A 22,472-nucleotide genomic window follows, 5' to 3' on the forward strand; every position below is an offset into this window, starting at 1 on the left:
TAAATGGCAAAGTTTTAAATACTGAACACTGTGCAGTGGGTGCTGTGTGAATGAGCTAAATCAAGACTGTTGCAGTAAATTAATGCTGAAATAATGGTCTTGCTATGTATCCTTCTGGGAGGGAGGGTGCAGATGATACCTGTTTACTAAAAATGATCTATTTTATCAGTCCACAACAACTGTTAATGAGTTATAACTTTGCAATCTGTTTTACAAAAATAATATTGGCTACAATCATAAGGGGAAATCATCCACACAACACATTATCAACACACTGTTTAAAATGGCCTAATTTTAGACCCTCAGTAAAAATGGATCCACAGGACCTGCCCGTGGATGGCAAGAAAAGGCCATTTTATATAGAAAAAAACACTGCTCATGCAACATTCTTCACACACCAGACAATGAAATCACACCCAAATTGTCACTTGCTCACGCTTTCTTTTACACTCCAATAAGCAGAAGGAAATAAAGCAGCTTTAAGGTTACGTCACAATTTTGAAATGTGGAAAATACATACATGGAAACAAAAATCATGGTGTGAATAAAATGACAACAGTAAATTTAGAAAATTAGAGAGCAGAGTTTTTTTCTTTTTTACATTATTGCACAGAGACCTTTTATCACATGTTCTTCAGTTTTATGCATTTTCCTAAATGTGAAATAAGTGCTATGGATAAAATAAAAATGTAGAAAAGAAGAACAGCAGCATGATTTGTCAAAGTTAATCCCTATAATTTAGTAGGAAAAAAACCCTTGCTATAAACAAAATATAAGTGCTCTTTATTCTTTTAAAAATAATGTGGAAAGTTGTGGAAGTCCGTAAATGCTGATCAGAGTAGGGGGATGCTGACCTCAAACAAAAAACAGGCCTAGAAATGACAGATCGCTGGCCTTGCAGATAGCGGTGAAGACCAGGCTTTCAAGTGTCATTTATTAGCATAGCTATTTACAATAAAACTGACCTGAACAAAAGAGTGCCCATTTAGGACCTGGCCCTGCAGGCTCTCAACTCCCCAGATGCACCATGGCCTCAACTGGAGCTGTGCCTGAGTAAGAGCTGCAAGGTTGGGTCCTAAGGGGTCAGCTAAAGGCCCTCTGGGACTTGCAAATAAGATCATTTGGAGTACTCTGTACAATAATTTACACATATACAGGTTGGCAGGCTCCAGTCTGATCCACCACATCTTTGTTTTCTACATCACACTTCTCAGACTGGCTAACTTCGATTCCAGAAGGTTTGGGGTATCTAAATGGATATCCATTGTCATCAAAGAACCTTCGGAAAGTAAACTCATAAAACGCATGTTCTGTGTGTTTGCTGTTTGAAGAGGCAAGTGGGTCCCATGTCCTGGTACTGTCACCACTAGCATCGTTCCAAGGACTTTCTTCTTCAACAGGGTCAAAATTTGAGGTGTCCATTGGATGGCTGATCTTTGGAACATAGGGAGCTGGCTGCCTGCGGATATCAGTGGAGAAATCTATAGAATTAAAGAAAGGGTGGGCCTTAATATCATCTGCTCCATTTCTTCCAAGTCTGTCCTCAGCAGCACAGCACAGTTTTGTGATAAGATCACTTGCTTCGGGGCTCAGCTTGATCTGCGAGGGAATGTGTAGGGTGCTCTCCCAGTTTATTACCTGGAGAAGAGAAAGATGGTCAGCATTTCTACACCTGTGAACAAATGCCCAGAGTTTGTTAAGACTGACAGCTCAGAACTGTAAGCAGCAGGTTAGTTTGCAGCCTGCCTTTGTACTTCTGAAATGCAGGAATCCAATGAGCAGGTGACAAACATGCCGCTCACTGTGAGCAAGACAGGAAAACTGGGAAGAACGGATCCCATTTGCTACATATATGTATCAAAGTCCAGCTCAAAGTAAAAAATAAAATAGATTTTAGCTCAGAAAAACGTGCTGAAAGACTGCAGAGCGCATCCTAGAGAGAAGACAACAGGGTTTAAGCTGAACTTGCATTAAAAAGTTAGCTCTGCCCCTCTTCCCACTGTGAAATGATCCCTGGTTCACTAAAGCAGAAGGCAGGGTAGATTTGTGCCTTACAGGCTAACCAAAGTGCAAACCAACTGTGCCTTCTACTCAGCTTCAGACTAACATGGCTACCTGTCTCGTTAAAGTAAGTCCAGAATACACCATTCTGTAATTTCAGATATTAGGGGTTTTGCACAGCTTGCATCAGAGCTATCACAGAATGAGGTCTGGGATCTCTTTACTGAATCTGGAAACCACCAGATACCAGGCAGGTGAAAAAAAAAACACATGAAGTTGACATCAGAAATTAGTCCTCATTTGAACGTTCCTACAGTCTAACCTGAGGAGGTATTCAGAAGACATTGTCAGGTTAAACTCAATCTTATTTGTAGCTCATCTTTCTGGAGAAGGAGACACACAACACACACACACCCCCTTAGCTACAACCACTGCTCAGGTCTGAAATAACAGAATTGCAAACTGAGGTTTTCACTGACATGTATGAATTTCAACAGCAAAAGCCACAGTGAACAACCTAGGAGGAGGCAGCACTTCTCTTTAGGAGACCTATTTGAATATAAGTGTTCTCCATGCATATTTTTAGGTTGCCAAATAAAGGTCCAGCCAAAGATCACCTCAGTCATGAAGCTGTGGTAAGACAACTAAGGATTTGAAGGATCTGTGCCACCAGCAAAGACCTCCCCACAAAATATGTCATTTTAAAGCAGGAAAAACTTAACCTTTTTGGAAAGGGATTGTCAAAATTTGGCAAAGGTCCCTGAGAAGCTGGAAGAATGGGGGAGGGAGGGGGGCCAGGGAGAGGAGGGGAGAATGACGACAGGGAGAGTATAGAGGAAACATGTAGACTCTGTCACAGGCCTTGGGCAGGTCATTTCTTCCCTAGAAAGTCAGGCCTTTAATCTTCTTACCTCGAGCCAGTAAAATGAAAGATAATACTTCACTCCAGAGTGTCCACTGATATTTTGCTTTCACCTACCTTTAGTTGGGTTTCTGTGGGGGTGGGAGCCAGAAAGGGAGGCTGCCCCACTAACATCTCAAAGAGAATTACACCAACGCTCCACCAATCACAAAGTTGAGTGTATCCTGAAAGGCAACCAAAAGACAGTGTCCCTGATCAATGAAAGCACAGCTGTTGTTTCTTTTTGCAATTTAAACAACACTAGAAGATACTGCATGCTTTCTTCTTCACTAATACCTGTCCATGCTCGGAAATATGATTTGTAACCTAAGTATAGAAAAAAATGTCTTCTGCTGATTAACCCAAATTGAAAACAAAGAAATTCTAATCCAGGCATCAAAGGATCATTTTAAGTATTTTTTTGTAAAATGCTATAGTTGCAATGGGGGAACAGTGGGGCATATAATTGGATGAAGCAAGGATCTTTCCATACAGCACACACTGGCCAATAAAAAGGCTTCATGACTGATGTGCTCCCAAGGTTATAGAGAGGTAAGATACCATCCTTTGGAAATGCATCTCAGGGACACAACAGCTCAGGGAATAAGGGAAGGACATAGAACATTTTATTATGTTCCATGCAAAGGGGCATACTTTAAATCAGCCAGTTCCCGCAACTAGACAGTAAAGTACTTATGTGAGATTTTCAAGGATAGTTAGAGGATTTAGCAGTTGACTTAAATGAGAGTTTATGTAGCTAGATATTTTAGGGCCTGGCTTATAGTTTATTGACACTAATGGAAAGGCACACATGGATTCCAAAGGACTTAGAACCAGGCCTTTAAAACCACCTTTAGAATCACCCCATGGCTTTAAAAACCTCAACCCATAACTATGAAGTTTAGTGCTCAACATATCTTTTTGCAAAGGGATGAACACAATGGGTATGTCAACACGAGACATTGACTGTGCAGTAATGCATCACAGCATGGACAGTGCTAATATGCTACTGCACAGGAGCATCACCTAAAAGACATTTGCTGGCACTACTGCGCAATAACTCTGATTACTGTGCATTTATTTAGTGCTAATACAAGTACTACATAAATGCACAGTAATGACTGTGCAATAGCATCTTGTGCAAATGCATCCAACGTGGACTAAGCTCCCCAAGGTCTTCAGTGTAAGGCAAGAGAAGGGTTTTCTTCTTTGGTTGTCTCAAAATCCTGCCAGGAATCTGGAGGAGACATAATTAGCGCATTACATCTTCCCCATCTAAGCCACTGGCTTTGTTGTCAGCCCTGGACATTTTCAACAGGCCTTGGCTAACCTACAAAAGAATGGCTAAAGCAGAAGGCTTTTTTTAGTTTGAGTGACCTCTACAAGACATGACAACTAGTTTGGTCAGAAATGTAAAGGAAGCAATCAACATGTCCAGTTAAACTAATAATGACGTCTAATTAAACAGAGCACAAGACCTGAAAGAAGACTTTTTAAAGAAAGACTTTATGTTAAATAATCCAAATACGCTATATCACAACTTTATGTAAAAATGTCAGTAGTAGTGACTGATGTAGCAAAATAGCATCTAATACATTTAGCTATAACAAATATGTTTTTGTTAAGTTTCTTAGGTAAGTTATAAAAATGATGCAGCTTTGTCAGTGAAGACCATAAACTAAAGTGAAGAAACAGCAGTGTTGAACAGCATTCCATAATGGCGAAGGGATGGAGATAAGGAATCCTCTGTCTAGAAATATACCTTTCAAAGAACATAAAACCCAACTAATTGACACCTTCCAAGTTCACAGATCTGGTTCAGCCCAGCTCCAAAAGTTTCAGTGAAACAAAGAAAGCTAAATAAAATCTATCAGAGAACATGTATTAAAATCAGCCATCTACAAATATAGGGTATAGGTTGGAGGGAAATGTGGAGAACACAGCAAATTCAAGAATACCTACTGCCAGTCTGCATGCCACCCTTCTCTCCATCTTAAGTCTCGCCAGATGCTAAACAGAAGAATTTATGTTGTGCTGTCACAGGTAGCCAGACTTTGGGATAAGCGTTTGTTTTTGTGTTTTGCAATGTAAGCAAGAAAAGGCTGGGCTGTAGACATGCTGCTTCCCTCTTATCAGTAGCCAACCTGTCAGTTCACCTGTAATCCAGGTAAAAGAACTGGGGCTCCTGGGTGCGTGGTTGCTGTGTGAAAGGAGTGTGTTTGCATTTTTCTTTCACTTCTTGAGCTAAAGCACAAATGAGGCCTTGGGGACGGGACTCAAGTTTTGCCCAACTGGGAAAAGTCAGTAATCTGGCATGGGTAGTACTAATAGCCTACCTGATAAAGAGGAAATAGAGGACCAACTCAAATAAGAGGTGATCCAATATGGGAGACTGTATGGGAACAGGGTACATTTGACACCCCAGGCCGTTGGAGGACTCTGTGAAGAATCAGCTAGTTGGATTAGAAGGAATTAAAAAAGTGGGAAAACAGGAAGAAGGCAGCTGTCCTTCAAGGACTGTACCTGGTAGCAAAGGGGACATCTGAAAAAGTAGCAATCTTAGAGAAGAAGATTCAAAATGTTCCAGCACAGTTAAAAGCTGAAGAGGATGTATGCACACCATTACAAGCACAGGGCTTCTGGTACAAAATGTTAACTGATACTGGAATAGCCAATTCCATAATTCATATGGGCCCAAAGGAGGATGGAAACTGGAAGACCACAGGGCTTTTGACTTTAGACAGGTTTAATGGTCAACTTTCCCATGTTCCTATTATCCAAGAAATAAGCTGTTTACTAGAAACTATGTATTTTTCAGATAACTTAGGAAGATGATGTTGGCAGATGGTAATGCCATTTTGGGGTCACAGACCCACAAGAAGCGGGGAGCTTTGATCGATTATACTAACGTTCAGTTTTGGATTGAAATGTGTTATCAACAAGGTGAGGAGGCTGCACTAGTTGGAGTAACTCATGCAATTTTCTTTGCAACAACCCCACCCTGCACACACATACTTAAGTGCCAGAAGATGACACAGAAGTTGCTGCATTAGTAGAAAAGGTGAAGGATCTCTTTGCTAAAAGTAAACAAGCTTCTGGAGTCATTAATGACTGTGGGGGGTTTCTGTTTTGGTGTATAAGCAACGTCAAACCTGTCTCTTGCCTCTTATCAGTAGCCAACGTGTAAATTTACAAGTTTGTAATCCAGTCTGAATCAGTCAATAGGTACCATATGAGTAGGCTGCTTGTTGGCTTTTCTGAATTAGCTAGTGATCAGATTCCTGTTTTGGGCACAGTGTCACTGCCGACACCAGCTTGCACCTTTGTCTGTAAGCTGAACAGACATGCCACAGACTGAATGGACATGATGAACAGTACTGATACATACTGTTAAATCTGCACTTAAGTGTCTAGGGCAGTAAACCCAACATACTTACCAGGCATTTTTTTTTTTTTTTTTTTTTTTTTTTAAACTTAAAACCAAAAGTACACTTCTAAGCATTGGCTTTCATTTAACAGGAAAAAAATTGAGGTCCTCTACCTTTACGAAGCAGCACTTCAGGAGCAATGTAATTAGGGGTCCCAACTAATGAGTGGGCTAAACATCTCTGATGCTGTTTTTTAACTCTTTGCTCCAAGGTCTTCAGCCTGTCTCCACACCTACAGTTGGACACGTCATCCCAAAGATCACTGGGCTCCATGCTGTCCTGTCGGATGTGGCTCCCTTTTAAATGGGAAAAGGGATAGAAAGTTTTGCATGAATAGCACTGTTTATAAAAGGCACATCAAATAAAGAGAAAAATAATGACTGATTTGCTAGTTTTGCCATCTAGGAATTGCCTTCTCACTAGAGTAAATAATGGGTTTCCTATAAAACCGTAATCCAATATTATTTACATTTTTTAAAACTTCTCCTTTTCCAGGCCAGTTTTTTACAATGTGCCCATGTCCCCACCCCACAGTAAGACTTGTAAAGCTCATTCCCACAATGGAGATACCTATGTGTACAAATAATTCTGTGACTACAGCTCAAAACTGGTTCATTCCTGAACAATGGCATTCGTATGAATGTTGGTGCTGGGATACAATCAACTCCGCTGCTTTTGTGGTTAATTCTTTTCATTGTCAGTATAGACCCTTGAACCAATAAACCTGAAAATTTACTGGAATCACAGCAGTCATTTAGGTTGCTGATGGAGAAAGCAAAGGATTCATGCACAAAGAGAGCAGTGTTCAACCTTTTTGCTTGGCAAGCTGGGTGGGCAGTGCCCGGTCAGCTGGCAGGCCAGATCCAGCTGGTGGTCTTGATCCAGCACCTGAGGCAAGTGTGGTGGGGCCCCATCCAGTTGCACAGATGGCAGCCCAGCTCCAATCCAGCTGTAAGGGGGAAGGGACCATGGTCTGGCCCCAACCCAGCCCCATGGGTGGAGGCTGGGATCATGACCTGTCCTGCATCCAGCCACACAGGGGGAGGGCGAGTGGCCTGATCCTGTGGAAGGCAGGGGGTGTAGCCTGGCCCAAACCTGGCTGCATGGAGGGAAGGGGGGAGAGGGGTGGCCCAGCTCCAACCCAGCTGCGTGGAGGGAAGAGGGTGGTCCAGCCTTGATCTGGCTGTGCGGGGGCATGGCCTGGTTCTGATCTGTCATGTGAAGCTTTGGAATTTGGCAGTAGGAAGGGGTGACCGTATTAAATTGCCACTGCTCCCCTGCTGCCAAATTTCCAGAACTGTGGAAAGCCCCATGGGCCAGATACCAAGGCTCTGCAGGCCGCATTTGGCCACAGATTGGAGATCGAGCACCTCTGCACTTAGACAGCAAATTTCATGCATGAGCTAGCAAGTCAATGAGTCATCACTAGTCACTTTTATAGCGTATAAAACACGCAATGTTCTTTCAGCTGGCACACTGACAGAAAAACCACTGCCTATCTTCAGAGTGAAATGATATCACAGTTGTCAGAACAGGTGCACCTAAGACCGTTACCTTTCTGATAGTATTTGGAATTGTGGGTCCACCTGAATCCAGTGCAGAGCCCAAAGTCAGTCAGTTTAATATGTCCATCAAGGTCTATAAGAATGTTGTCAGGTTTGATGTCTCTATGGATAAATCCCATTCTGTGTACACTCTCTATGGCCAAAGTGAGCTCTGCAATATAAAACTTAGCTAGGTGCTCTGGGAAGACTTCCATCCGTATCAACAGACTCATCATATCCCCGCCGGGGATGTAGTCCATCACAAAGTACAAACTCTCCTTATCTTGAAATGAGTAATAGAGTTTAACCACCCATTCATTGTCTGCCTCAGCGAGTATATCCCTTTCCGCTTTGACGTGAGCCACCTGATTACGATTCAGGACATCCTTCTTTCTCAGAGTTTTCATGGCATAAAGGGCATGAGTGTCCACCTTGCAGGCAAGACACACCTCCCCAAAAGCACCGATCCCTAGGGTCTTGATTTTTACAAACATGGACTTGTCCATTTTGGCCCTCTTCAGTCTGTTGTAGTTAGATTCCTTTTGGTAGAGAATTTTCCGCATTTGCTCCTGTTCTGCTTCACAAAGACCAGCCTTTATAAGGGGGAAAACACAAAACAGAACAGCCAGTATAATTACATTCATAGTAAGAAACCAATACAACTAGCATTTTGAGAGCACATGCTTAGATTAAATTAACCATGAATTAGGAGAAGGACATTCAAGTTTTTTGGCCCTGCCTCAGTGTATAGGTGTATTTTTAAAGCACTTGCAAGTTCATTGCCTCCTGGCATATTATTTAAATCTGGTGTAGATCTCCGATTGGTCTGCTCATGTCACTACAAAGAATTAGCAGACACTCTCCAGAGTGCCTGACAGAAAGCATCAGCTTAACCAGATGAGCCTGACAAAGGAAACTGACTGCTCCTTTCTGTTGGATGTGGATCTTGCTCCTGACATGCCTATGTCACCACGATCCTGGGTTACTATAATACAATCTACATGAAGCTACACCTACACAGATCCATCCAGAAACTTTAAGATAAACTGCCAAAAGTTGTGCCCCAAAATGGCAGCACAGGTTACCAGTGCTCACTTATCTACACTGTCTAGTTATTGGTTTCTGGGTAGGATTTAAGGTTTTGTTTTTGACCTATAAATTCCTGAAGAGGGAGGAGATCTCAAGGTATCTGATAAGTCATCTCTCTCTACTTGTCTTCCTAACACAAATGCTATCAGCAGATGCCTCACAGATACCTCAGCTTGATTCCTTCATTATAAAATGGAAGGGTCTGCTGGCATTGCATTTTCTGCAAAAGACCTCTTTCTTTTGGCATGCCTATTTTTAAGATTCTTAATTCACTCCCTTTTGGGCACTCCACAATGTTTTCTGTTTGGCAGTAAAGAGCAATGAGGATTTACTGACTGGTCAGATGACTGGGAAGCAAAGGATGTGCAACGTGATGGGAGGAAAGAGGATTACTGATGCTTTTATTTCCATCTAAATTCTAGTGCTTTTAAATGTCCTGAAAGCCCAGAACTTTGGATGGGCCACTCTGTGGTGAGAGGCCTGTATAAAAGAAATCTACGTAAATCAGTTAAAGGGGAGACAAAAAGAAACCTGTGCAACAGGCAGGATTAACTGCGAAATTTAGGTTAACCAACAGTAACCCCCTCCCCCCCCAAAAAAACCTAGTAAAGCAATACTGTAATTGAAAGTGATGAGAAAACCATAAATAGATATCATGCAAAAGCACCGTCTACTGTGTCCATGTGAAATATGTCTGCTGTTTTAGAGTTTCCTGGGTGAATGCAAATGTTGTTGGTACTTCAATTAGGGGCAACAACTAACTCCACAATCAGACTCCTAAATAAGAATGGTCTGGTTTTCTGAGATGCTGAACCCATAACAGCTTCCCAGGGAGCCTGAAGCTACTTATACCAATTTGGCCCTGACTAACTTTTATTGAAACCAAACAAAGACAATTACTTTGGCCATTTCTTGCTCCAGCTGCAGCCGCCTGTTAATTTTTTGCTGGTAGGTCTTTATGACATTCTCTACATGTTGTTCCATGTAGAACTTGAAGGCAAATGGTGAATAACTCTTAATACGGGATTCTCTTTTTTCTTCATCTTTGCCATTTTTCCGCACTGGCACAGGAGATGTCTGGATCTGCTTTTTATCCTTGCCCGGTTTTTCCATTTTAGCATTCTTGCTGCTTTTGTCATTCCTTTCACCATTTTCCTCAGCTTTACTGCATGTTGAACTGGGAACCCCCCGGAGGGTCTGTTCTACACCCATACACAAGCAGTTGATATCAAACTGCTCAGAGCTACTGGGAAGTAACAAATGCTTAGGATATGGTGGTGGTGGACATCTGGGCTCCTGGCTGCTATAATCAACCTCTAGTTGGTAGGCATTAGCTCCTCCAACGGGAAGCTGATGTGGTTCAATAATTTCTAAGCCATCCACCGCTGGGGTCTGTGCAGGCAGCCAGCCAGGATGGGAAGGCCCTACCGCAGTTTGAGGTTCAGGTCTCATCACTCTCATGCTCTTCACCGGTTGGAGAATATGAGCAGATGTGACTGCTGTGATGGTATTTGGAGATGTAATTGAGGCATCAGGTTTGCCTGGGGGAACCTGTCTCATAGATACAGGCACTTGGGGCTGTTGTTGGTGGTTGTTAAAGGAGTTTGTTCTGCTTGGCACTGTGGCATCTTGTCTGAAGGTTACGTGTTGCCGTGGAGATGTTTCTATTCCTGGGCTTTGTAAAGAATCACGGCGTGACGGTGTTGCTGTTTGCCACTGCTGAACTTGAGGATTATTCATGTCATACAGGTCCATGTTTAGGCTATTTCGAGATGGAGTTAATAAGCTCTGTGGTGAACTATCTGAAAAATCATTAGCAAAGGCTGAACCTCTGGCTATCACATGCATTTGATGAGAGGAAGGGCTTGTTTGTTTGTGATGAGAATGTGGTATATACAGACTCGCTGGTGCCTGCTGAAATGCATGACCAGAGTTATTCTGAACAACCGTCCCTTTATTTGGGAGATTTGCATATCCTCCCTCCTGCTGCATTTTGTTTTGGAAAGATGGAGTCCGCTGAATGCCATATCCCATCGGTTCCCCCTGCACCATCATGTGCTGCCTGCTGTAATGTGGGCTGTTTGGGCCATGTGTGACCTGTAGCTGTAGAGCTTGGCTGCCATGATTAGCCCCTGGGTAATTAATCACAGAGGAGTCTATATTTGCAGAGTATGTTTTCTGCTGATGCTGATGGCTTCCAGGAGCACTGTGAGAGCCCACTGCTGAAGGTCTCTGTACAGGAGGGTTCAGGGCTGCAGACTGTGAAGCAGAGATTAAATAGTCCATGTATGGCCTTGGAACATCACTGAGCATGTCTGCACCTTCTGCTCCAAAGCTTGTCCCTTCATAGGTTGCATTGCCAATCTGATGATAGGACGGAAAAGACTCGTTTGATCCTTCAAAACTTGGCCTGCGGGTTACGTTATTTGGCACCATCCCCTTCCCTTTATAAAAAGAATACAGAAGAGGTTAGCAAACAACTCAGGTTGTGGGGGAGGGGGGGACCAATTATGTTACTTTACTAATCCATCTGCACATATACAACATTGTCTATAGTGCGTATTTTGACAAAAAACCCAAAGTCAAATTAAGTTAGGTGATCTGAACATTTAAAGTGATAGGTGCTGCTTTAGTAACTGCTTTAAATACAGGTGATGACTGACAGGCCCACAGCTCTTTTCATGGGAGGAGCCACCAGGGGCTTTAACAAATCCTGAAAATGAAAGTTCAAATGCCTTATTTATGAAGTCATCAGGTTTGTATTCTAGCCTGGATTTAAAAGCCAGGATGGAATCAAAATCACAAACCACAAAGAGCTGGAAGCTGCCGTTCAGTGGTACTAAACCCAATGTGCACCACTCACAGCTTGTTGATCATTAGTTACTGGGGGTGAGGGTGTCGTGTACTACCAAACTTGTATAAAACAAGCTCGCTGCACACACACTAGGTGTCAGTCAGCTGGCAGTGGCCCAAAAGCAGGTATAGCCTGAGGATGAACTGATTCAGCAAAACCACTCAGCATCTCTGCTGGCAGGGTTCACACAGAACAGCAAACTGAAGCTGCAGGAATCCTGCCTTCCTCTGGGGTGAATTCCTTAGTTCTGCATGGGGCCTTGTACCTCTTGAAACAGCGTCACTAGATCAGGTCCACCAAGTCCTATCCTGGTTCAACTGAGGAATGTTTGGGTCTCTGAAGGTACCAAGCGTGACATGTTTTGGAAGTGATTTTTGTCCGTTTTCTCCCTTTCAAACTGGTGAAACTTTTGACTGCATGGGCAACACCTGCTTTATGTGGGGAAAACACTTTCTTTCTCTCCCTCCTTCCCTCCATCTGATCCAACAGCTGATGTCAGTCACTTAGTCCTCATCCACTTACTAGAAATGTGCTGTCAATTATGTGGTTTTAACTACAACAGTGTACTTAAAACCACATAAAGATGAAGCATTTCAAAATGTATAGAACAGTATGGAAATCTCTAAACCTCTCATTGTGAGAATCTCAAAGCTTCCAGGAAGGCTTGTATGCCATCTACTCAAATGCAAGGGTCTGCACTAACCTAGCCCAACTCTAATACCAAGATAAATCAAAATATTGCCTGACATGTCACAAAGATACATGCCAGTCACATACCACCTGACTTTTGCATTTCTCATTATCCTCAAAGTGACCTCAGACCTAGAGCTTAAAAAGTAACTGCTTTGACTAGCTGCCATAACTATTTGATCCTGGAATTACTGTAGTCCTATATTCTGCTTAAATGAGACCAGGATGTGATACAGGGATCCTGGCTGTCTCTTAAGAAAATCCAAAATTCTCCGATTAAAAACCCTGCATGTGGGGAGAGTGCGGGAGAGCGTGTGGCTGAGTACGGTATTTGTGATTGTGTGTGAGGGAGGGTGTGGTTGTGGGGTTTGCAGGGGAGGGTTTGCGAGTATGGTGGGGTGTCCATGGGAGCTTCCCCACATGCCCCCTTGAGTAGGTCAGCACCCACCCCTTCCCTGCAAAAACCTGGAGCCCGTGAGCCCTGCGGTGCCTCACTGCCACCGCCAACAGCGCGCAGCCCCAGCCCCGTCCCATACCCACTACAGACTCACCCTAGCAGGTGTGGACCAGCTGGAACCTGCGCTACAACCCTGACCCCAGCTGACCCAGCACCTGCTCTGCACCACTCGCCTATGGCACATTCTGCTGCACCCTGGGCATGCAGCGGGGCTGGGGCGGCTCTACAGCTGGACTTCTAGACAGACCAAGCAGCAGCAGCTTCTTCCATCAGCTGCTGCTGCTGGCTCCAGCCCCAAAGTACTGGTGGGGACTCACACCATGCCTCTGTAGTGCCCCTGTTGTCCCATAGGGCAGCCCGGATGCAGTGGTGATGGTGGCGGAGCCACAGGGCAGCCCAGTCGCAGCCTCTAGGTGGCTATAGCAGGAAGCACTGGGCAGCAGAGGGGAGGGGCTGCTTTCCCCCCTGCGCTGAGCAACAGTTTCTGCCTGGCCGGCACTGCTGCCCCTGCTTAGCATGAGCAGGTGAGTCCAAAGCAGGCACGAGGTAGGCCAGGTCGGGGCTGTACAGTGCGGGTCCCCATCAGTACTGTGGGGCTGGGGCCAGTAGTGGCACATGGAAGAAGCCTAGAAAGGCAGTCCAGCTGCAGAGCCACCAGCTGCAGACTTGGGCAGTCTGCTGTGTGCCCAAGGGGCAGCAGGATGCATGACAGATGGACAGCGTCTGGGCCAGCCAGGACCGAGGGACCCACCATAGGCTGAACAAAGCCTTCCCTGGGCTGGATCTGGCCTGTGGACCATATTTTGCCCACCCCTGCTCTACCCCCGGCCCTGCTGGTGCCCCTTGCTCCTGATCTGCTGCCCCCTGCCTCCCAGTGTGTGGGGAAGGGGGTATGTTTGCAGGGTAGAGGATAGGTATATGGGGATGAGGCAGGTGTGGGCATAGGCAACAAAACAGGCCATGTGTCAGGGGGGCGTCCCTCCCAGGTTTCTGTGCCCACAGTGGAGCACAGGGCTGCAGCTGAACTGGACTGGCACCAAGCAGGAGCTGCCTCTGCATCCCAGTGAGCAGATCCTGGTGCAGGAGGAAGCACCGCACTACCATGGCCACCAAGGTGAGGCAGTGCCGTGGAGTTGTGCCCCTCTGATGCTGCTGGGCTACAGAGGATGTTTAACCCTGGCCGCCGTGGCAATGCGGCACTCTCAGCAGTGGTGGCGGCAGCACTGATCCTCCCTGCCCACTCTGCCCTACCATACTGGGTCCCACCCACTGGGCTGCAGAGGTGGCTCCTTCATGGTGTCAGTACAGCCAGGCTGCAGTTCTGTGCCCCACTGTGGCAAAAGAAATATGGGGGGGACATGTCCCCCCACGCCTCCCCTACATGTCACCTATGCCTCTCCACCCTCTCCTGCTACCTGCGTGCACATACACGTGGGCGCCCTGCCTCTGATCACCCTCCTCCCACTCCCCCACCCCCTTGCAGGCTGGAACTCTACCAGCCTGTAAAGGGAAACCCCGAGTTTTTCTTTTTTAAGGGGGAAATCCATTATTTTCCCCTTTAAAGAAGAAAATCTTTGTTTTTCCATGGGAAACAGAAAACCCGGATCCTTGGTGATCAGAAGAAAAAGAAAATTACACCAACTGGATAATTAAAACCTTTGTGCAAAAAAGATTTCAAGAAATAGGGACCAAAAGATGCAACTTAAATTATCAAAGAGAATAGCTGCATTTAGAGTAAAGGATTTTAATATATTTGAAAGGAAAAAAAGAACCCCTTCTAACAAAGGGGGCAAACCACAGATAAACACTTCTGTCAAAATTATTTTAAAAGCCTTCCTAGCACTTAGCTGAGGGCCCATTTCTGCAGGCCTTATACCTCAGTCCAAAAAAAGGGGATTAGCAGTTGCAAGTCTGTCTGCCAGATTATCTCCTTTTGGGAAGGGGCCCTGGAAAAAGAAGCCCCTCTGAGCTCCCCAACAGAAAGCACAAGATGTGCAGATAAAATAGCCAAACTATTCCAACGAGAAGCAGAATGTGGTCTCTTCAGTCATAATAGTTACCCCTTCTCCCACTCCCTAGGAACAGCTACCAGGGACTACGCTCTAAGCAACTATGATTGCCTCTGGGCCTTTCAGTAATAGAAGAGGCTTTGAAGTAGATAAAAACCAAGGTTAGGTTTGTCCAGGTGAGGTTCTTTCCACTTCCTAGACACTTCTCTCCATTACCTGGCCAGCCCAATCTTACCTCCCCTCCCCAGCACACACCTGGATTTGCACAGTGCTTTCTGTAGGATCTGGAAGAAGAGAAGGATAAACAATGTAGAGGCAGCTGTGCAGGAAGTGTGAATGTTCCTGCATAAAGCTAAACTGATATAAGTGCTCTGAGGGTCTGCACCCCTGTCCCTAGACTCCTTTTGAATGGATTTTTAGGTATGTGTGTTCTGATATAGACAAGCCCTTAGAAGGTTATATGTTACCTCTAGCATATGACAACCTTCACGCTGGGCAGAACACTACTTAGAGCTTTACTCCCATGAAGGACATTTCAGAAGAGACACTGCATCAGCTTTAAGCATTCAAAGGGGTAGATCGGACAGCTAATCCTCACTGCCAACCATCTAAACCGCAGTCTCCAAATAGTGTGCTCCTAAATGGCCTCCCATACCTCCTTACGTGTCAACTCATGATGAAACGGGTTGAAAAAATTCTGCAGTAGAGTGAAAACTGAAGGCTCAAAGCTAGCCTCAAACATAGTATCAAAACAGTCAACAGCAGCCACAGCAACAGCAACTACACATCTGGGTACTCATTTTCATATTTGGTTAATTAAAAGAGTATTTAAAATAAAATACATAAAACTGCTGCAGGATTTCTGGTTTGCAGCGTAACTGTTGTGGAACACAAGGGTCCTGCTGTATAATTTGTATTCATCCTGTTGTGAGGCATCCAGGGTCTTGCCCCACAAATCCTCATAAGGATCAACACCTATAGTACAAGGGCTGAAGCACATTAACAAGATGGAATGAGAAGCTTGTGTTAGTTACCACTGTCAAGACTGTGGTTATGGTGCGACTAAAATAATCCTGTCCACTGCCACTGATCCTAGATCTTCCAACAAGCAACAAATTCACTTCCGAAATAAAATTTAATGGAAGAGGACTGTACGGCAAAAGAATCTTATGCTTACCTGGCGAGGTCTGCTTAATCACACGCACAATCTGCTCATTCCTGGGATCCAGGTAGCCCATTTTACTGATGTATTCCAGAGCTGCTTCAATGCTCCTGCTGCCTGTCTGCTTCAGTGCTCGTACAGCCATCTCCTAAATAAAATTAAGAACAAAGCAGAGTTAAAGCATGCTCTCAGACAGAGTCCAAGAATTACACTTGGGGTAGGCAACAACAAGCCTTTTTATATTGAAAGCAACATTTTTTAATTCACACCAGATCAAAGCTGCCTGGAGCCAATTGGACATATGTGTTCTCAAAATATTTGGGTGTCCTATTTGACTTTCAAAACAACACACACACACACACACACACACACACACACAATATTTCATAGCAAAGTACTTCATGCTCCAGGTACCCTAAATTGGCCTTGTTATACATGTCCCCCCAAAACTGGCCTTGTTATATGATATGCAAAATGACAACTAAAAACTGCAGTAGCTACAGTTTAATTACTTTTTCAGTTGCTGCTGCTCTAAATCAGTGTATACTATAAAAAGACATTTTGAATAATTCAATTGTTGTTATTATTCAAAACAAATGGGACTAGACAACATACAGGAGGAAAATAAGGATCATATTGTATTGCATGAAAATTCATGTAATATTGCTCTTACTGAGTTTGCAGAGACCAAAAGCCACAATTATTTTTTATTAATTTAGGACAAACATTCCCTATAGTTTATAAATGTAAAGGGTATTTTTAAAATTACTGTCCCTTGGGCGAACAAAATGCAAGTTGGTGCTCTTTAAAAGATAAGTAATATTTCTTTCTAAAGGATAGCTAATATCTCGGCTGTACATTAGCAGTGATCAAAAGAGACAACTACAAATTGAAGATGAATGTCAGTGATACACACTTTAGAGAGATTTAGTTACAGGGTTCTAATCTCAACTCCGCAACTAAATTAACACATGACTTTGGACAGGTCCTTTCTCTTCTGGTGAGTTAACTTACATATCTTGAAAGTGTATATGTTGTTAATTGAGAGAGGTACAAAAGGCCTAATAAGAATCTGTAAAGTATCTCTGGCTTCTTTAAATGGAAAATATTTTATTAGATAGCCCTACAGAAGGTAGGGCAGGGTAGCCTCTCCACTCATTAGAAAGACTTAACACAAGTTCTGTAGGTTTGGGCACTAGGTTCCTTAAAAGGGACTCTTTTAGGATAAGTTTGTGAGTTTTGATGTACTGGAATATAAGCTGTGAAAAGAATGCTTTGCTCTCCTAAGCTCTTGTATTAAAAAAAAAAAAAAAAAAAAAGTCTTCAGCCAAATAAAATCTAAAATGGGGACAGACAGATTAATTTGACTAGACATAAAAATGTGTAGAACTTGTTCTTATATTGAAGCAGCAGCTCACAGAAAACTGTATTATAAGAACCCCTTAAAAAACCACTCAAATCCGATCTGCCAAAAGCAGCAGTCGGATTTAGGGTAGGAAAAAAAGATTTAACACTTCTTGTAATTGATCATTTTGTTCCTTATTCTCCCAATTATATTCAAGGGCCACTATGAAACTTAAAATTTCACAAATATTGTAATAACCCTATCAGAGTAGAGATAGCATTTTATTTGGCAAAACATCCCAGCTCAATGGAAATTAATGTGGGGACCACCCAGTGTCTTCAACCAACTGTATGGCTGGAAATTGCCTAGTATAGCATGGGTGTTGCTGTAGTCCAAATTACCACTAACGTGCTAAATGCTGATGTGGAAGTCACAAGACACAACCTAAAAGCTGAAACTGTTTAACAAAGTGTCTAACCTTTGTGACTGGATGAAACGAGCCCAGAATCTGGGGCCAGCGTCCCCCTCTCATTACAAGCGCAGCCTTCTCATGGGGTTTACTTTGTGTGTTTTTCTTACGGCTGCTGTATGTGAACATTTCACTTACAATGATGCATTTAGCCTTGTAAGGCCTCTGAGGTACAGCTGCTCTGTCCTCTTTGAAAAGAAGGGGAAACTGCTACCAAGATTGCCAAGAGGTGGTGTTATCATGGCTGACCATCACATCTCCCTCTCAAGGCCATTTGGGATGAACAGCCTCAGTGTCCCCTACTTAAGTCTCTCAGAGCACACACAGTGAATCTAGCATATGCTGACTGTGCTGAATTTTGCACAAAGCAGAGCAGCCAAAAGCACTTTCATTTAAAAACAGCCCTGGTGGTGATGGTAGAGCTGACACCCACTGTTTATGTGACAGATTGGCTAAACCACTTGCCCAGGATGTGAAAACCTGAGGAAGTTTAAATTCCACATTTCTCACACCCCAGGAGAGTGAACTACCCACCAAGTGATAGCGATAAATATATTGGTGTTCCCAGGAGCAGAGATGGGAATGCAGGTGGTTGGGGCACTCTCTTGGGAGGTGGGATGTAGGTTTGTAACCTCTAAGGCTGAAGGGGGCCCATTACCCAGGACTCAATCTCCCACATGAGTGCCCTCACCACTGGGCTATTATAAAAAGTGGGTGGCTGTTCACACTTTAAAAAAGCAGCAGGCATCTTTTTATTTCCAAAAGGGACAGCTTGGGAAGGCCAAGGAAGAGGTTTGGAGCTATGAATCCCAGCCTCACATCAGTGCCTAACTCTGATCTGTCAATTGAGACCTAAATCCAGGAGTGGTCAGGACTGCAGATATACCCCTCTCCTTTTAGTTCTGCTGGCTCTAGCAAATCCCATTCTTGCATGCCCAACTTCCCTTATTCAATGCATAGGACACTTTGGGCCAGAGCTTACTTCACCTATTAGGCACTTCAAATGTGACCGTACTCCACCCTTCTCAACTGCCTGGAAACTTATTAATACAAAAGGTGGGTGGGTCCCCTTCTTCCTTGCTGCTTTCCTGTAACACAGCCTTAATGCTACGATGACACCATGTTACAAAAATACATGCTTTAATGGATTTTCAGGCACTCAAACAGGGTAGGATAGTATCTCATTTAGGTCTTAATAGGTGGAGTAGGATCTAGTCCTTCATGTTTAGCTTGAGTTTATGAACTGCACTCCTGGAGCCAGACAGTTAAAATTTAGGCCTGGGGAGGGTTAGCATTAGCACCATCTCTGCCAAAGTGACTTGTCCACAGTTCTTAATGTTTTCTCATTTAATGGCCATTCTCAAGGTCTCCACATCACCATCGATAACCCACCCATTGAGGACCCAATTTGTCTATTTTGTGAACATGTTGTGAGCCCGTGTTATGAGCATGTGTCACAGGGAGCTCCTGGGCCACACAGTTTAGTTTCTTCTGGCTTCAGGCAACTAACTGCCTAATAAGCATCTCCCCAGAGAGGCTCCTACAAGAGCATCCATTCTGGCTCATCCTACAAACACAATGCACCCGAACCAAAAATCCTACAGTGGGTCATGAAGAAAAGCAGGAGGGGAAGGGAACCACCCTGATCCCTGCAGGGCTGCCAACACAACAAACACTAAAGCTGGACAAGCAGAAACCCATGTGGGCTCCCTCACAGACCACAGATACATGATTGGCTTTCAGGTACCCTAATATTCATGGCTAACTTTCGTCTCATTTGTCACAAGGAAAAACTTCATACACTCAAATAAACTGTAAGTACATGTAACTTGACGGTTGCTCAGTTACTTTAACAACAGACAATCTTTTCAACTGACATTCATTCACATGCAGCAAAAAGCTGTATGCCTGTCTTTGGCATTTTTGTTTTGCTGAGCGTAGTTTCCTCCCTGCTCCCCAAAATGCAATATTTTCTCCATTACTCATAGGCTCTACTTGGGGAATAGCTGTAGCAAATCTGAATATTCTTCTTTCAATTTATGACTCATAATTTATAGAAAGGCAGTAGTTGGGTTCAGGTTTCCTATAGCTAAAATATTTCACTGGCATCAACTTCTTACTAAGGATAACTTTAAATCAGTAAGAAAATATTATGTGTGAGGGAAAGAATTTCCCACAAGTTGGGCTTTTTTTCTGCTCGAGTGTTTCTCAAGCGTTAGTAAATTCATATCCTTGTGTTTCCGCATTCTTGTCATCTATGGACTCTAGGTTTTACAGTCCAATTCTATTCTGAGGACTAATTCTTCAGAATTAGTATTGTGTGAGCTTTAGCTGTTCAAACTACAACCATTTACCCCAATCATACACAATAACCAGATTCTTGGGGAGGCTAATGTTGGCTTTCAGTGGGGCTCAACAGAATAACTTCTTGGTATTTGTTAAACAAGTCTGTTGACAATGCACAAAAAGGAAGAAAACCCAGTTCATCAACTTTCAGGAAGGCTGATCTGCAGGACTTAGAAAAAAATATTCCATTCCTAACTTCTTTTTCTCACTGACTTTCTTCTCCACGAATGGAGTGGACTAGTGAAGCTGACTTTGGCTACAGACTTCCAATACTGGAGTTACCCTTTCTACTTCTCTCTTCATTCCCCCAGTCAAAATTAGGAAGATGAAAGGCAGAGGTCCAATACAAACTACATGTTTCACCTCCCTGATAAGGTATATTAATTGGAGTCATTTTTAATCTCATGCAACATTAACAGTTCAACCAACCTGACTTGAAAGTTGAACCTTTCAGCTGTTGGCTGCAAGGAAGACTAATAAGAGTTGGAGCTTGGGACCACCGGTTTGGTGACAAAGGGCAAAACCAGGAAAGACTTTCATTTCCCACCTTTTAGTAAGATCCTCTCACCCTTACTTCCTCCAAAGTCTCAAATGATGAAAAACAAATTGGAACTTATTATGGTACTTTCACAAACTAGGAAACTGGGATGTGGCTGAGATTTTTACCCCAAGGCACTTGTCAGGCCACAGAGCACATCCAGCCCCAGTCACAGTATGTGTGCTGATCAAGAGCCTCTTGTCCCTAGCCGCTGCCGCTCCTGCCACTGTAGAGAGCTGGGACTTCAGGAAAATAATGAAGCAGACCCTCAATGCAGGTACAGTAGGGCAGTCCCATCAGCATCAGTGGAGCCACACAGATTTACACTCGCCAGGGAGCCATTTCCCCTTGTACTTTAAGGAGCTGTTACACAGTTACCTGGTCTTCAGGTAAGTACTTTCAGACACAGAAAAAACAGAAGTGAGGCAAAAAATAATATCTGCTTAATGCAAAGTCCAATACCAAAACACTCCTGTAGACACAGGAGTCGATGCAGCTCCCACTAAGGTCAACAGAAAGATTTCCATTAGCTGCCATGTAAGCAGGATCAGGCCCTCAGCTGCAGATCATTTTCTTTTCCCTTGGCCAAATACTTGAAGTTGCGTTATGGTTTGAGGGACTTCGCTGCTGACTGTGTTTCTAATAACACTGCAGCCAGCTGTCAGACTTTAATAAGAAACACAAGCTATTGGCAGTGTGCAAGCAAATCACAAGGGAACAGAGCAGCCCCGGCCACACATCATTCTTTGCATTCTATGTATTCTGCCTTGAGAATTCAAGCCAGTCTCAGGGCAGAGTTTTTCGGCATCTTTTCCTTAGTGCTAGAGCTGGTTGTGGTTGGAAAAAACCCCATAAATGTTAAAAATGTTCTTTTTAAAATTAATTTTACCTGTTAAAACACTAAGCCAGGAGGGTTAAGTGGTCAGCTGCTCTGCATACCTGTGACATTTGATGCATCTGATGGAAACTCTAATGTACTCAGGCTGCCACAAGGTCACCATCTTAAGTACTCAATATCTGGGCTTAAGGAACCTTTGTTGCATTCCATGTTTGCTGATTCACAAAAAGGAACAGGTGTTTGTTTTCTTTCCAGCCTCCACAACTACAGGAAATGAACAAGAGGGGACTGTATAAACTGAACAGCTTTAAACCACAATATTCTCTAATTGTGCTTATCCCAAGTCCTCAGTTGACAGAAAGTTGTTTTTCCAGAGAAAGGTTTTGTCACAAAGACTCACCTCCAAATTCTAGGGGTGCACCAATAAAGATTTTCTTGGCCAATACCGACAGCTATATCAGCCGGTACCAATCTGATAGCCAATTTACAGGAATGCAACCCAGGAGCTTGGAGAGCAGCATCTGTCTAGTAAGTCTGGGGGGGAAGGGGGCAGATCAAGGCCCCAGTTGTGAGGCAGGGAGTGGGGCAGGGGCAGGCACTGGATGCAACCTGGTGGGTGGCTTTTCTGGGGAGCGTTGCGGGTGGAGCAGGGGGCAGCTCCCCACTGCTGTGTGCACCCCCAGAGGAGGCATGGGTAGCATGTGCCCCCTGGATTTGTGTGCAGGGCAAGGGCAGGCTGCTCACTGCAGGTTCAGGGCTGGAGGAAGCGCTCGCCGCTTCCCAGCAGGGGTGGTAGGCCAG

General features: G+C 44.0%; 1 protein-coding gene and 1 long non-coding RNA gene across 2 annotated transcripts in view; one reads left to right on the plus strand and one right to left on the minus strand.

Annotated features, from left to right (window-relative positions):
* LOC109302819 overlaps positions 1 to 7,076 on the plus strand; it is a 21,221-nt gene extending 14,145 nt beyond the window's left edge. Inside the window, exon 2 of the long non-coding RNA XR_002098942.1 lies at positions 6,542 to 7,076. This is a non-coding gene — a long non-coding RNA (uncharacterized LOC109302819). The remainder of the gene's footprint in view (positions 1 to 6,541) is intronic.
* Positions 594 to 22,472, minus strand: part of LATS2 (large tumor suppressor kinase 2) — an 84,245-nt gene continuing 62,366 nt past the window's right edge. Inside the window, exons 2-7 of the mRNA XM_019524680.1 lie at positions 16,151 to 16,283; positions 9,864 to 11,407; positions 7,885 to 8,467; positions 6,444 to 6,626; positions 2,981 to 3,087; positions 594 to 1,638 (exon numbers count right to left, since the gene is read on the minus strand). Of these exons, the coding sequence (XP_019380225.1) occupies positions 1,144 to 1,638; positions 2,981 to 3,087; positions 6,444 to 6,626; positions 7,885 to 8,467; positions 9,864 to 11,407; positions 16,151 to 16,283 (3,045 nt within the window). The 3' untranslated portion in view covers positions 594 to 1,143. The remainder of the gene's footprint in view (positions 1,639 to 2,980; positions 3,088 to 6,443; positions 6,627 to 7,884; positions 8,468 to 9,863; positions 11,408 to 16,150; positions 16,284 to 22,472) is intronic.

Source organism: Gavialis gangeticus, unplaced genomic scaffold (assembly GCF_001723915.1).
Source record: "Gavialis gangeticus isolate Ggan-Ray unplaced genomic scaffold, GavGan_comp1, whole genome shotgun sequence".
NCBI lineage: Eukaryota > Metazoa > Chordata > Crocodylia > Gavialidae > Gavialis > Gavialis gangeticus.